Source organism: Tubulanus polymorphus, chromosome 5 (assembly GCF_964204645.1).
Source record: "Tubulanus polymorphus chromosome 5, tnTubPoly1.2, whole genome shotgun sequence".
NCBI lineage: Eukaryota > Metazoa > Nemertea > Palaeonemertea > Tubulaniformes > Tubulanidae > Tubulanus > Tubulanus polymorphus.
Window position 1 is genome coordinate 8,028,027 of NC_134029.1, and position 13,968 is coordinate 8,041,994.

General features: G+C 38.9%; 1 protein-coding gene across 2 annotated transcripts in view; it reads right to left on the reverse strand.

Annotated features, from left to right (window-relative positions):
* The window catches only part of LOC141905591 (uncharacterized), a 35,894-nt gene that overhangs the window by 1,284 nt on the left and 20,642 nt on the right, over positions 1 to 13,968 (reverse strand). Inside the window, exons 3-16 of one of the 2 annotated variants that reach the window (XM_074794524.1) lie at positions 11,196 to 11,299; positions 10,339 to 10,437; positions 10,159 to 10,257; positions 9,197 to 9,301; positions 9,005 to 9,109; positions 8,463 to 8,561; positions 7,878 to 7,982; positions 6,469 to 6,504; positions 4,631 to 4,729; positions 2,905 to 3,003; positions 2,716 to 2,814; positions 2,200 to 2,298; positions 1,430 to 1,543; positions 151 to 787 (exon numbers count right to left, since the gene is read on the reverse strand). In XM_074794524.1, the coding sequence (XP_074650625.1) occupies positions 151 to 787; positions 1,430 to 1,543; positions 2,200 to 2,298; positions 2,716 to 2,814; positions 2,905 to 3,003; positions 4,631 to 4,729; positions 6,469 to 6,504; positions 7,878 to 7,982; positions 8,463 to 8,561; positions 9,005 to 9,109; positions 9,197 to 9,301; positions 10,159 to 10,257; positions 10,339 to 10,437; positions 11,196 to 11,299 (1,899 nt within the window). The remainder of the gene's footprint in view (positions 1 to 150; positions 788 to 1,429; positions 1,544 to 2,199; positions 2,299 to 2,715; positions 2,815 to 2,904; positions 3,004 to 4,630; positions 4,730 to 6,468; positions 6,505 to 7,877; positions 7,983 to 8,462; positions 8,562 to 9,004; positions 9,110 to 9,196; positions 9,302 to 10,158; positions 10,258 to 10,338; positions 10,438 to 11,195; positions 11,300 to 13,968) is intronic. The other variant, XM_074794525.1, reaches the window with a different exon arrangement.

Below are 13,968 nucleotides of genomic sequence, written 5' to 3' on the forward strand. Positions count from 1 at the left end.
GGTAATAAGAAATAGCATCGCGAGAGAAGACAACAATAAACTGATTATGGCTGTATAGCTAAGAGATCGACAGTGAGGGAAGTATATGTATATGTATATCTACTTGCATTACGTACATACCACGGATGTTACACGTGGGTTTTTTATTACCTGTGTATTGGTGCATAATAGCTCGTATATGCTCTTCGGTGAACTTCCAATTATGAGCCAGTTTCTTCCAGTCGCCGGATTTAAGTTGTTTCGACGCTAATTTGTAGAGCACCGTTTTCATTTGTTCTGCATAGGGATGTTTGAACGCTTTGAATTGCTTACGATTAGTCACTTCGAACACGGCGTCGCCGTGGTCCTCTAACGAACTGTCCAACCCGATATCCGTGATATTTTCCAGGGTTTGCGTAGTAGTGCCCGTATATTGGGTTAAAGTGCTCGTTTCGGCGTCGTCGTTAGGGGCCCCTGATTGTTCGTTATGGTCAATACTGTCTGGATTTTCAACATGATCGCGATCATGGGAAATGCTGCCAGTGGTGCCACTGCAATGATTATTACCGTTACGGTGGTTTCCACTCCGCGTATCGTCCGTAGATGGAATAGGCGTCGATCCCTTTATGGGGGTACCGGGTGGTAATGGACTCCCTCTAGCGGGTGTTCCGGGTATCGGGGTGCCAGGAACTGATGTATTAGGTGTCGAAGACTTCATCGGTTGGCCGACGGTCAGATGTCCATCTGTGACGTCAACGCCGCCATTTTCCAGCACTGGTTTTTTCTCCGCAATACGATCTGATACAATCTAACAAATTATAAAAATATATTCAAATATATATATATAATATATATATATATATATATATATATATATATATATATATATATATATATATATATATATATATATATATATATATATATATATATATATATATATATATATATATATATATATATATATATCGTATATTTAACGTTTGATCGTTATCAAAGTTCCCTAGTACGGCACTTGGTTCGAATTCAACATAAACATTTGAGGATGCTCATTCTAAGATCATTTACAGATAGAATATGAAATGAAAGTATTTGTAAATCGCCGTGAAGACAAGCTGATAAGTTTTTCCAGTCGGCTGTGTGTGCATTTTTCGCAATTTGATATACCTAACGCATAGTCAGCACAGCTAGGTATCTTATCTATATACGTATACGCAAACAAGAGGGAAAGGTGAACATTTTGTAGATATTTATACCACAAACAACCAACCAACCGACAACTAAATTCTCTCAATATTATAGGGAGTAGGTCGAACTACGCTACTTCAATCCTAATCTGTAGTCACTTGTTCATTCCAAAAAAAGAATTCACCCCTGATCGTTTTGCGGGGAGACTTGTTGATCCGGGCATTATTCGGATTAACTGTGTGTGTGTGTGTGAGGGATTTACCTGATCGTCCTCATCTTCTGAGTTGAAATCGCGATCTCTTTCAGCTTTTATTATCATATCAACAATGCCGATGAAACTGCCCCTGGAAGCCATATAGAGGGCCGTTCGTCCACCCTGAATGAATGAATGAAATGTCTTGGTGACGTTATCAGCAGAACCGGTTTCGAGTTTCAATTTTTTAAAATTTTTTCGAAGTCAAATTTAACGAACAGTACAGCCCGCCGCACACGGCACCGGAAAACGTTTTTTCCTCCTGAAAAAAACGTTTTCGATGTTGCTTTTTTTATGCAGTGTGCGGGGGAGACAAAGCACAAAATGCCGAACAGAAAAACGTTTTTCGTCAGGAAAAAACGTTTTTCACGAAACAAGCACTGCTTGATTTGCGAAAAACGTTTTTTGTAGTCGAAAACGTTTTTTCGTCCCGTTTTTATCGTTTGCGGTGTGCGTTGGGCTTAACTCACAACTGTGGAACTGAATCTAGGATGGCTGATTCGAGCCATACCAGAAAGTTCTTCTGTACGGCTTTAGGTACGGTAAAAATGTCCACATCGGCCCATTATTTGTTTTTTGCGCGAGAAAGCAAAAAGTTTTGAATATTCGCGCGAGAAAACAAAAATTGTTTTTATCATGCCTCAGAATTAAAAATGTTCTGATATATATGGCCCGAATCAGCCACCACGCAGTCCTGCCTATATCATTCTTTTTCAATTGCCTTGCGATCTCGGTAAGACGAATAGCAAAATGTACGAAGCATATATAGGTAAACGTACTTTTTCTTTAGATTCGATATTAGCACCGCTAACAAGAAGTTCCTCGACGGCATCCGCGTGTCCTTTCTCAACAGCAGAATGCAATGGCGTATGCAATCTCTAAAATACCAAATAAGAATAACATGCCATTATATATGATTTAGAATTTGAATAATTTATGTACCATTAGTTTTCATTTTATGCCGGATACTTTTCAAATAGTCTTAATCAATGCCTCTATTATATAGCGATGATGGGTGCGATGCTTACGATGGCCATTTATAGGGTTTAGATCAGACAATGATTAGCGGGGCAGTCCATTTAATTGTTTTAATATACTCAGGTAGGCGACGAAGTTGTCATTTTAAATATATTCGTTGAAAATGAACTGATTTTGGCTACTGTTGTTTGATAACAATAAAAATCCCTTACGTCGAGTCATCATTTGAAAATGTTTTGGGAATCCAAGGCACTAAAATCTCTATTGTCGTCACTTTGATCATGGAGGTATAGATAGAACAAAATGACCAAACTCACGTGATTAGGTAAATCTACATCACTTCCAGCATCTATAAGTACCCGGATGATGATTGGAAAATTGGCCAATGATGCCAGATGTAATGCTGTGTTTCCTTGCTGAAACGATAATTTCCAAATCTCTTTCAACATTTATCGAAACTATGAAAACTGATGTGTAAATGTAGCGATATATTCGTGCTAACTTACAAAGTTTTGTGCGTTAACATTGCAACCGTATTCGATGATCAGCCTTGTAACCAATTCGTGACCATTCTGGGCGGCTATGTGCAGTGACGTCATCTCTTTCTGTAATACGGTCGAAAAGCAAAAAGCTTCTAAATCATTTCACGAGTGATTAACATTCCGTTCAATTTTGACCAATTTCACGGCCGTTTATTTGCCTTATATTTTGGGTTACGGTGGGAGGTTTCATGATAGTTTCGTTGATGTCGGCATAAAAAAACTCAATACTTATTAACATGCGCGCATGTACCTCCATAAAATCAAAGCACACTAATGTATTCAGATACTATCTGCTTCACGAATTCGAGCAGTTGGTGGTGTTTTGGCATTCGGTACAAAATTATACAATAAATGTTTAAAACGATGAGCGCGCTACATTGGTAAGCAAGAAGAACCCCAACACGTACTGACTGTAGGCCTATCACTCTTGCGGTAGTAAAAAATTGCGATTTTTCATTTCGTTCGATTCTTATTGCTGGCTTTCGCGGCGTAAACCTTGCGCTAAAGGCTCATCAATATTGCAGAATGGCAATGGGTGAAACTGCATGCGATAAAGAAATTAATGTAACAACGAACGATGAATGGAATTTTGAATCCATCCTTCGATCAACTTTCGTCGGGTAGAGATTAATTCAATTCAAAATGCGACTCAGGTCATTTTCCACACGGACGTCTGAATTGTTCATTATTTACTATACTGGCGCAGCTTCAACGTCAAAATAAAGAAGCTAAGCTTTAGCTTCGAAGCAATTTGATAAGTTGTATATTTATGCAGAACTTACACCAAATTAATCAATTAACTAACGATTGGTGGCCAAATTAAACTGAATGAAATCTCGTTTTAATGGTCATTAAAATTCAATTTAATGGTAATTGCCATAAATAGCAATCATGACGGTATTTCCGGCTTTCTACATTATAAAGTGACTAAACAAGTACCGCAGCAACATCTGGTGGTAGAATATCGTACAAACGGTCGCGGGAATTTGAGTGTAAATTTATGGTGGAAGTTTTTTTCCGTAGTACGATTTATCGTCAGGGATAAAATTGAGTGAAGCGCGAAATAAACGGATTCGTGCTTTGAATCGAGATTATACGAATGATGGTCATATGAAGGCGATTGGGATTTGAAAGATCCTGTCCTCTGAACGTTCATCTATGCGCGATCATTCTATGCACTGCTGTTTTCGTATAGACAGTCAACACTGACCACGACGCGAAATTACCATTTCTGAAGCAATATAAATTCACGAAAGAGCCACCGAACTGACTCAGCAAATGAATGGGGTATCCGCGCAGCTACTATGACAATCGAGGATTCCACGTTTGACAGGCGAGGATCCACCAGGTGTCGCTAGTAGATAGTCGGTGTTCCGATTTTTCTCTTTAATTAATCAATCATTAATGGTAACTATACCGATATCTCATGAGTAGAAGAATGAACTTATTGTATATTTAGCGAGTCGAGTGATTATGTATGGATGCGGGCGTTAAAAATTCAGTTCAAAGTTCATCGAAAATGAACTAATTTTGTCAACACGGAAGACCTAATGCTCGTCACGCCAACTGGTGGGATAGCTGGCGCAATGGGTTCCCTATTTACTTACCGTATTATCAGCAATATCTTCGCATTTTAAGCTTGACCAGCATTTCAACTACGTATAAAACATTTTTCTTAGAGTAGACTTACCAACGTTTCGGCATTCGGATCTGCGTTTGACAGGTACAACAAATCGACAACTTCAGCATGACCGCTTTCAGCTGCCAAATGACAGGCCGTTCTACCCTCCTAGAAAAAAATACAACGACGATAAAATCTGAATGCGGAACAAGGTGTGATATATACTATAGAAGCTCGAAACTTGAACTATTCTTAGTGGCCCAGGGCGGCATACAGATAAAACAGTTAGATAGAGAGCTAGTGCACGTAGGCGAGTCCGACAAAGGCCAGAAACCTCAGGCATAAGATTCGTCTCAGCGATTTGGGAATAAACGAAATTCTGTACGGAATCTCCAATCGCGTTTGGACAATGCGATGAATATTTTTCGCACGAATTTTTCGTCCTTGATAATTTCAACGCTTCGTCTGTGTAGATTACCCACGGGACAGGACGTCTTTCGCCAGAACGGCGTCGAAACCAAAGCCAAATATCATTGCAAGAAAGCAAAACACAAAGCATCGATCTGTAACGGAGGGACAAAAAGAGTCTAATGTTCAGTAGAATAGCGCGTGCGATTGGCTGTCTCCATGCCAGAATTCTCAGCGCGGAGACTGAAGCAGCTTCAAAATAATATTGACCCGGTTATGGTGGCTGAAAAGGGTTTTTCTTAGCAGTCGAATGAAACACTCTAATCCGCGTACACTAGAGACAATCGAAGAAGTCCCACAATTTGAATGTTTATACGATGTAATTTATCAAAACGAAACCATAACGTTTCGACTGTTGACTAACAGCCTTCATCGGGTGGAATGAGGTGATGGCTGTTAGTCAACAGCCGAAAGGTTGTGGTTTCATTTTGATAAATTACATCGTATAAAAATTCGAATTGTGGAACTTCTTCGATTATTCAGGTCATACTTATTTCCCTAGAATGATTCGCCTTCTCGGACATGCGAAAAACAATTTCTCAAGGGCGGTGCGAAAGACACGATTTCATATAGCGACAGAAGAAGATGCGGCGCGTTAAAACGTTTGTTTTCATCGCCATTTTCAGTCACCAAAATAGACATATATTCAGTTAATAAGATATTCAGCCCCCGTAAACCAGGTTTGTGGCAACATGCAAACTACCACTATATCAACATGACAACCCGCTCGTTATAGTATGTGCTAAATAATCCCGTAACATGCAACGTGATGTCTAACTAGGAATATCTTCTAGCGAAGAGACAGATTTGTATGCAGATGTTTTCTTGGAAGGTGTTTGAATGATAATCATACAAACTAAATATACGCCCCAAAGCAGGATTCGATATCATAAGCATTTATATTGTTAACGATGAAATAAGGCGAGGGACGCAAATTCTGGATATTTTAATGATTTTTGAATTGAATTCGTTTTACCGAGTGATGGAAAATCAGTTAGTCAGTTTTAACGTACATTATTACATTAACATCGTATGTTAGCAAATGGGTTTACGGGGCTTCGTAAGCCCACAGTCTATAAATGAAAATTCACATTTATGATAACACTTAGTGTTATTATAATAATTTAATCATTTTGATAGAAGTCTTGTATAAAAAATGATTGAATTATTTCATTTATATAAAAAAAGTCAAATGTTTTCTCGAAAGACGCTTTTCAACATAAGTCGGAGAAGTTTCCGAAAAGTATCAAATTTTTGAGAATTTCGAATAGGGAAATGCACATATCCACGTGATCATCGATTTTTCGTGCGTATTTTCCTCGTATCCAGTTATAATACCTTTAGTTTAATCTACGAGCAATAATTGCTCGTAGGTTTAATCTTTAAGGGTTGTTTTTAGTGTTTATACGCGGTTATAATAGCAGTTTAGTAACGCTCACCTCGTCCATCTCGTCAACATTAAACACCACTTTATGCTAGAAATCAAAATACAAACACAAAACAATCATAAACAATAAATCAAAACGTACGTCCCTTCGTATCGATGAGTAGAGATTATTTTCTAAATTGAAAAGATCTTAAGAAATTCAAAATCAAAATCTATTTTACGTAAATAATCAATCATTTATCATTATTTAACAATGACACCATGTTTCGAATCATATTAGATTAAATAGCATGGATATTACTCCAAAAAGGCGTTATCTCAAGCAGGGTTAACATTTACACTTCTTTCGCCGAGTTAATATTTACACTCCTTTCGCAGGGTTAAAATCTGCACTCCTTTCGCAGAAGCAATTTAACGCTTTCCCGTCAACACTCGATTAGATTAACACTCCTTTTTTGTTATTGATAACCGTAATGTTACTGAACGAAATTCATCTTGATTAGCGTACCGGCACACGGCGGCAACGAGTGCGATATTTTGCCGGGCGATAATGCGCAGATCAGTCATCAGACGACACGGCCCTTGATGATTACATGTTTGATATCACCCGGGGAAATAGGCACTATCAACAAAACTAAACGTAATGACACAAAATGAACGGCCTTTAGAGTAAATCAGAGCGCGGCTCCACCCAAAGTCATCATCAGGCGAGAGTAGTAATGATGCACTGAGGTATAAAAACGCAACATCATCAACCGTCACAATCGACGGCGTATAACGTGAGAAATTCAGAACACTCGTGGTTAAACGGTTAGCTCAGCAACATGTCATTTATATATTGAGTATATTGAGTATGTCATCATACGTGATATTGATATCATAATGATGACATGATCATATCACCACTTATCGTGTTCTTGTATTTCATCGCCGTAAGAACAATTGATAAGCTCGTATAGTGTGTGGGCTATATACGAAAGGTGCTTACATTATTATGTATTAATTTATGTACGTTAATCGACATTCTTATTTCAAACGAACTGAAAGTATATGCATAAAACGACAACGGCGCCAAGGCACCGAAGTACTCAGTTGACAATGTAATCTGCGAATTAGCCAAACGTAAAGCAAAACGTGCACAATTTGTAAACGACGTCTTTTATGCTCTTAACATATCCTGATAGTTTTCAAATAATTCTTATGTATAATTTGCATAAGGCTCTGGAGAGACAAAATATATTCGGCAAATCTTTGCAGAAATTTAATCGCGATCGGAATTCTATTCTATGTATCATATTTCGCCGTACAGTGCTTGTCCACAAATTAACGAATGTCGTATGTAAAGGGTTAATAATATTAAGCGAGTTACAGACATAGATTATGACATAAAAGGCCACGCTCCTTTACTGTGAGTTAGGCAGCAACTGATCCAGTTGTTAAACGATGCAGGCCATTTCTCACCTCCGATACAACCGACGGTTTTCGTGTCGACGAATTGTCCGAATTTCCTTTGAATAAAGAAAACCCGAATATGCCGCTCTTGTTCTTTGAAACGTCCGATTCGGCCTTAGGAAATATTAACAGTACACACGCGTGACTAACCTTCGGTTTTATTTACGGGCAAGAAAAACTGCCATTGCACGGAAAACCTTACGTTTTACGTCTACGATGTCACCGCGGTCAGATTCAAAGTTGGAAATTACTCTTCAAACGCTCGCAGTGAAAACCGAGGGCAAAAATGAGTTACGAGTCAGATTTTACCCGCGACCGATCTGAGTTACAATCATTTTGAAATATGACGAGTTATCAATCATTTATAGCTCGAAAGTCAAATTATGTGGCGGAACTGGATGATAGGTCGATGATATAAAGGCTGAAGAGAATGGGATCGCGAGACATTCTGCAATAAGCCAGTCTACTTTTTGTGAAACATATGTCTCTCGATACGCTTTCATTTATTCATGATTTATGTAACCATATCTTCGAAAAACATGCAATTTATGGCACCGAAGGGAAATTAATGAACGAACACGTTAGATTTCTCACCTCATCCCGATCGTCAATTTCCATGCCAGTGTGAAGCAACTTCCGCACCACGTCCACGTGTCCATTTGTTGCCGCTAGATGGAGCGCCGTCTGTCCAGCCTGGGATGAAAGCAAATACGTCAAAATGTAATTAGTTGAAGGGTAAGTTTAGGAGGAGGTCAATAGCGTATGAAGGTCGTAATCCTGTATGGTTTTCCAAACGATAGAATTCGAGCCCTTTCAATTTGATTTTGTTCCATGTAATCCCTAGCGCAAGGAAATTAGCTAGATCCGTTCACTGAGGAACGTCTGAGCAGGGATAATAGCATGTAAAGAATCAAGGCATGTATTGATCCGCGGGAAGATATGTCGGAGACAGCACTTATAAGACAGTAACTGGGGCCTAGCTTCATACATCATGCTAACGTATTAGTGCCACTAATTCTATTTCAAGTTCATATGTATATGTGACTTCTAGCGATCAATCTAGGAGACAGAATCCTAAAATCATTACGACAGTTCATGGGCGTCAGGCGACTTCAAGTTTGATTTACGTAACGTACCTTGTCTTTTATGTTGATGTCACAACCCCGAGGAGATTCAAGCAGTTTTTCCACGACTTCCATAGAACCCTCATTCGCCGCCAGATGGAGCGCAGTGCGGCCTTTCTGAAAAGGTAAATATGACGATGTCTACTAGAGAATGTTAAACAAAAGATTTGAAAAAAAGATTATCGACGCTAAAAGTTTCATTACTTTGTCAACATCGCTGATACTGTAGTTCTCCAGGCTCTCGAGGATGAAATTTACAACCGCCAGTCGATTCTGATTGGACGCGCATTGTAATAAATTGAGCCCTTGCTACAATGTAAATACGGAATAAGTTTTCGAATTAAATGGAGAGAAAAATATGCATTAATACGCGAGGGCATCGAGAAAAAAACACAAATCGAACAAGTCGAATTGGAAACGGAGCACCTGTAGGCTCGTTCTATTAATTCAAACTGCTCAGAAAGATTTAAATGACGAAGTTACACGTAACTATAAGTGGTAATTAATTGAATGACGCAGGAAAACGGATGGCTTAAACGAGCCATTTGTAAGCACGTTGTCAAGCTTCGTATTAGGACTAATGACGAAAGTGGAAGGTAAGAGAAATGTACGCTGTCAAGAGTGAAAAGATACATCCATTGAACAGGTTTTTTCAGATGCAATTGAAATTCTCATCGCGAAAACGACGCGGTAATAGGATTAACGGCTGAAATGATAGAAATTCACGAGCCCGTCATTCAGTCTGATGCCGATTTCACAATACACTCGAAAATAGCCTTTCGAAAATCACCAAACTTACGCTATATATAGACGTGAACATATACATGCAACGTGTGTTAGTTGGAGTGGACGAGGAAAATTGGCAATTAACTTCCATACTAGCCTAAGGAAAATCGTCTGTATACGCGTAAGCACGATGAGAAAATCTAAATTACAACATACTGTCCAAAAACAGATATGAAATCGCATCGATGCTTCAATATACGTGATGCCGGTCTGATGAAATATATATTGTTGACAACGGTTGAAAGAAATGATGATCGAACGGGTATATGCTCGTAACAACGGGTTATCTGCCGCTATGAAAAGCTTATTGGGTAAAAGTAGCGTAAGTAAATTATCACATGATGGGAATTTTATGTATTCGTGAATAGCGGTCAACGAACCTTATTAGAAACCGACGTATCTGCACCGAAGCTGACCAAGTATTTCACCACTTCTAAATGGCCAAACCACGCCGCCCAAAGCAACGGACGCATTCCATACTAAAAGTAGTCAAAATAATTTTAAAAAAAATCAATTTCATTTCTAGCTTTATGTTACATGCAGGGTTGTTCCCAAATTACCTTGTCCTGGCATTCAAGGTCGGCCCCGTGGTCTAGCAATAATTGCGTCATTTCTTTGTGGCCGTTGGCGGATGCCCATTGCAGAGGTGTACGATCTAACTGCGAAAGAATACACAAATGAATAAAAACCTCCATGCCAGTTTTAGTCGGTCTCATTGTCGTTGTCTTCTGAGAAACTGCCTGCAGCAGGCGAGGTATGATAAGGAATTCAATTATCCCGTTTGTCTTCAGAAGTCTGAAATCTCATTAACGAGCTGGATTGGAGCAAAAGCTGAAAATTCTTCATCAAATGCCTCCGTCATCAAGAATGGTAATCTTATAGCATTCCTGGCCGTTTCGAGTACCCCAGACGACCAAAGGCGTTAGTGCACTGTTTGAACGTCTTCATAACCTCTATATACAGAGCCACCTGATGATATGGTATTTCATCAGAATAATTCGGAATATCATGAGCTGTAAAGCGAGTGAATATGAAAATAACGCAGCTTGAGATAAACTGATGTATAGTCAGGCATCGGTGGTCCCCATGGCTCGCGCTCTTTTCGCTATACATCATTTTGATTTAAAGTACTTTGCCGTGTCTAGTGCATGAAAGTGTGACGGGAAAAATCCCACCTTCAGACACTTGAAATAAACTACAGCAAATGTACCAGCAAGAAAATAATAGCGGCCCGAAATTCTCCGATTTTTGCTGAGGAAATCTACCAAAAAAAGAAACGGTCGATATGCAGGGATGGACCAAACCGCTTGATATTCACTAGTGAAAATGGAAGATATGAACAGGCATTTACAAAACTATCACATAGCATAATGTTTGTCGTGATAGATTCGTTCAACGCGACAGATTGGATACCTACGTTATTTGTACAGTTGACGTTGACTTTAGCGGATAGTAGTTTTTTAGCAACATCTACGTTATTTTTCCGTGCGGCTTCGTGGAGAACGACCTCGGATTTGAGCACTGAAAAGAATACCCATATCTATGTAGCTGATTAATCAAACGACGAATCACCGGTCCCCGCCACGTATACATATTAGATATTAATCAAGGATAGGGAAAATATGAATCTAGGGAATCGGACATATTTCCTAGGCGCGATATTGTTCATTATTGCTCGTTACCCATTTAGCTTATGAAGGAGCATAGAATTATAAGCGAAAGGGAAGGCCAACTCCGTGACGTCACTATACATTTGCCTTTGCTCTTCGAAATTGATCGGCGCCCGCACCGGTGGCGATAAACAATAGGTTCTCAGAAATATTTTCGATTATTTTCGATTATTTTCGATTTCGATTAATCTCCGCGAGCATTGAACATTACCGATTTGGAATTAAGACTTAAACAAATCAATGAAAAACGCAAAATTAAGAATAGAGACCGGCAACCAGTCTACAACATCCATTGTTAATCACCACCGCCGAGGGCCATGTACACAAAACACAAGATTACTAGCGGTGCGCGCCTAGCGGATTTTTGAGGAGTCGGCCTTCCCTTTCGATTATAGTTATGGAAGGAGCAAAATGTAATTTGAAGTTATTTCTGGAGTTATTTCTGTCTGGCAAACCTCTTCTCTGCCTTTGAGTTCATCGATGTGAATGTGCGTCGATCATGGAAAAAATCAATGTTCTACAGGTTTGATTCTTTCGTTTTTCTCCTCGCGCGTGACTGCGGTCACAAGCAATAGTTCACTTATGTATAGTCTCCAGAAAGTGGCTTGGCACGTGTATTCAATGGTCACAAAATAATACTCTGATGTCACGTCGTCTCAGGTTAAAATGACGAAGTCGTCCGCTCTAACTCTTTCATATAGTAAAAAGCAGGTGCTTACAAGTCGGCAGGATAAAATGAGAATACGTCGTTCGATCAAGACGATCAAGATAGATCTCTTTGTCGTCGATTCGTCGACTAGCGCAAAAATAGATCTCAGCACATGGCCTCAGGTCTCTTTTTAGAGATCGAGTGGAACTTGATCTTGTATCCAAACATTCAAACATTCCAATCAATAAGAAACGTAACACGATGCAGATAACTATTTTCAAAAGTATATTTTTACATTTCTATGAATCTTTATATAAAAACCATCGCAAAAATTAACGGATACAGTTGCTAGGCAACGTTTTCTTTCATAGAAATAGAACTCGAGTAGTCCGAGACTATTATCAATTAATCCATTTAAATTTGCATCCAAAAATTTGTCAACTGAAACGATTTCACGTGTGATGACAATAATATCGTCGGACGAAATTACAAAATCGTGCATTTGCTACTTTTTACATGTCGATGTTTTTGAGCTTTGGTCATTTTGGTTGCGACATTAAACACGCGATCGACGTTTTCCGACGTATTTGCCGAGCACTCGATGTAGTCTTCCGCGTTCACCAGTCCTCGCATGATCGTTGCATCTTCACGTGACACGAGCTGCCAATCGCTGATCTGCAAGTCGTTGCGTATGTCACATTTTGTGCCGACCAACAGCCGAGGGGCTCGCGGGCAGTACCGATCTACGTCAGGGTACCAAGTGTGCCAGATATTAGCCAGACCGTTTGGTTTGTCTATGGAAAAGCACATTATGACTAGATCAACACTCGTCGACAAATCGCGAAGACTATCGTACTCTTCTTTATCGGATATAGTTTGCAACAGTAACTCCACCTGGTGGCCATTGATGTCTATATATTTGATCGTATCTGCGTCGGAAGATTTGAGATCGTCTGCGATGTTCTTAAACGAGCCGATCAAACTCGATTTTCCACATCCGTTATCACCGATAACTATGACGTATACTCGCTTAGTCCCTTTGCATTTCAACATTCTATACTTTCCAGTTGAAGCGTCATATATATACATAGATATAGATATATATCTATATATATGCTACAAACGTTAACGACAGTATGTTGTATTCTGATATACAGGTAATAATCTTTATCATTTCATAACAAAGAGGTCAACTTATCGTGAAATTGCGAATTGAACATAGATATAGGTCTATCTTCAAGGTCATCGCGCTAGTCGCGCGGTAGGTCACGTCAAGGCAAACCGACATTTCCCTTATATAATCATGTATGTGTCGTATAACGTAGACAAAATCTTTAACCAGTCGCCACAAAATAACAACTTCTAAAGCATCTTAAGCATCTTTACAATACGACGTAGAATGAAAAACGGATACTTTGAGTTGTGTCGACGAGTTAAACATTCCAAGGTGTATGCATATGTGCGAGATATCCATATATTCCATGCGAATAACCGGTTTTTTCAGATTCCGCGTAAGCTAATTGATATATACTTTATGGCTTGATCGAGTTCTTATGATTGCTAGTTACAGAGACAACAGAACGTATATATTTACATATATATGTATATCTATTGTAAGGAATTTTCGCGCAACTAAATCCACACAATCTAAATTTAGAAAAAAAAAGATATTTTTCAGTAAATGCGAATATTTATCGTAACAGATTTTCTTGCTGAAAAAATTCTTATGTAGGCCTATAACGTAGAGCTTAAAATATTAAAATAGTTCCAAATGGAAACACGAATTAAATTATATATATAAATTACTTATTTCATTTAACTGGTGATGATAGTATGATAGCGATACAATATCGTTCGTATTTTTCTCCCCA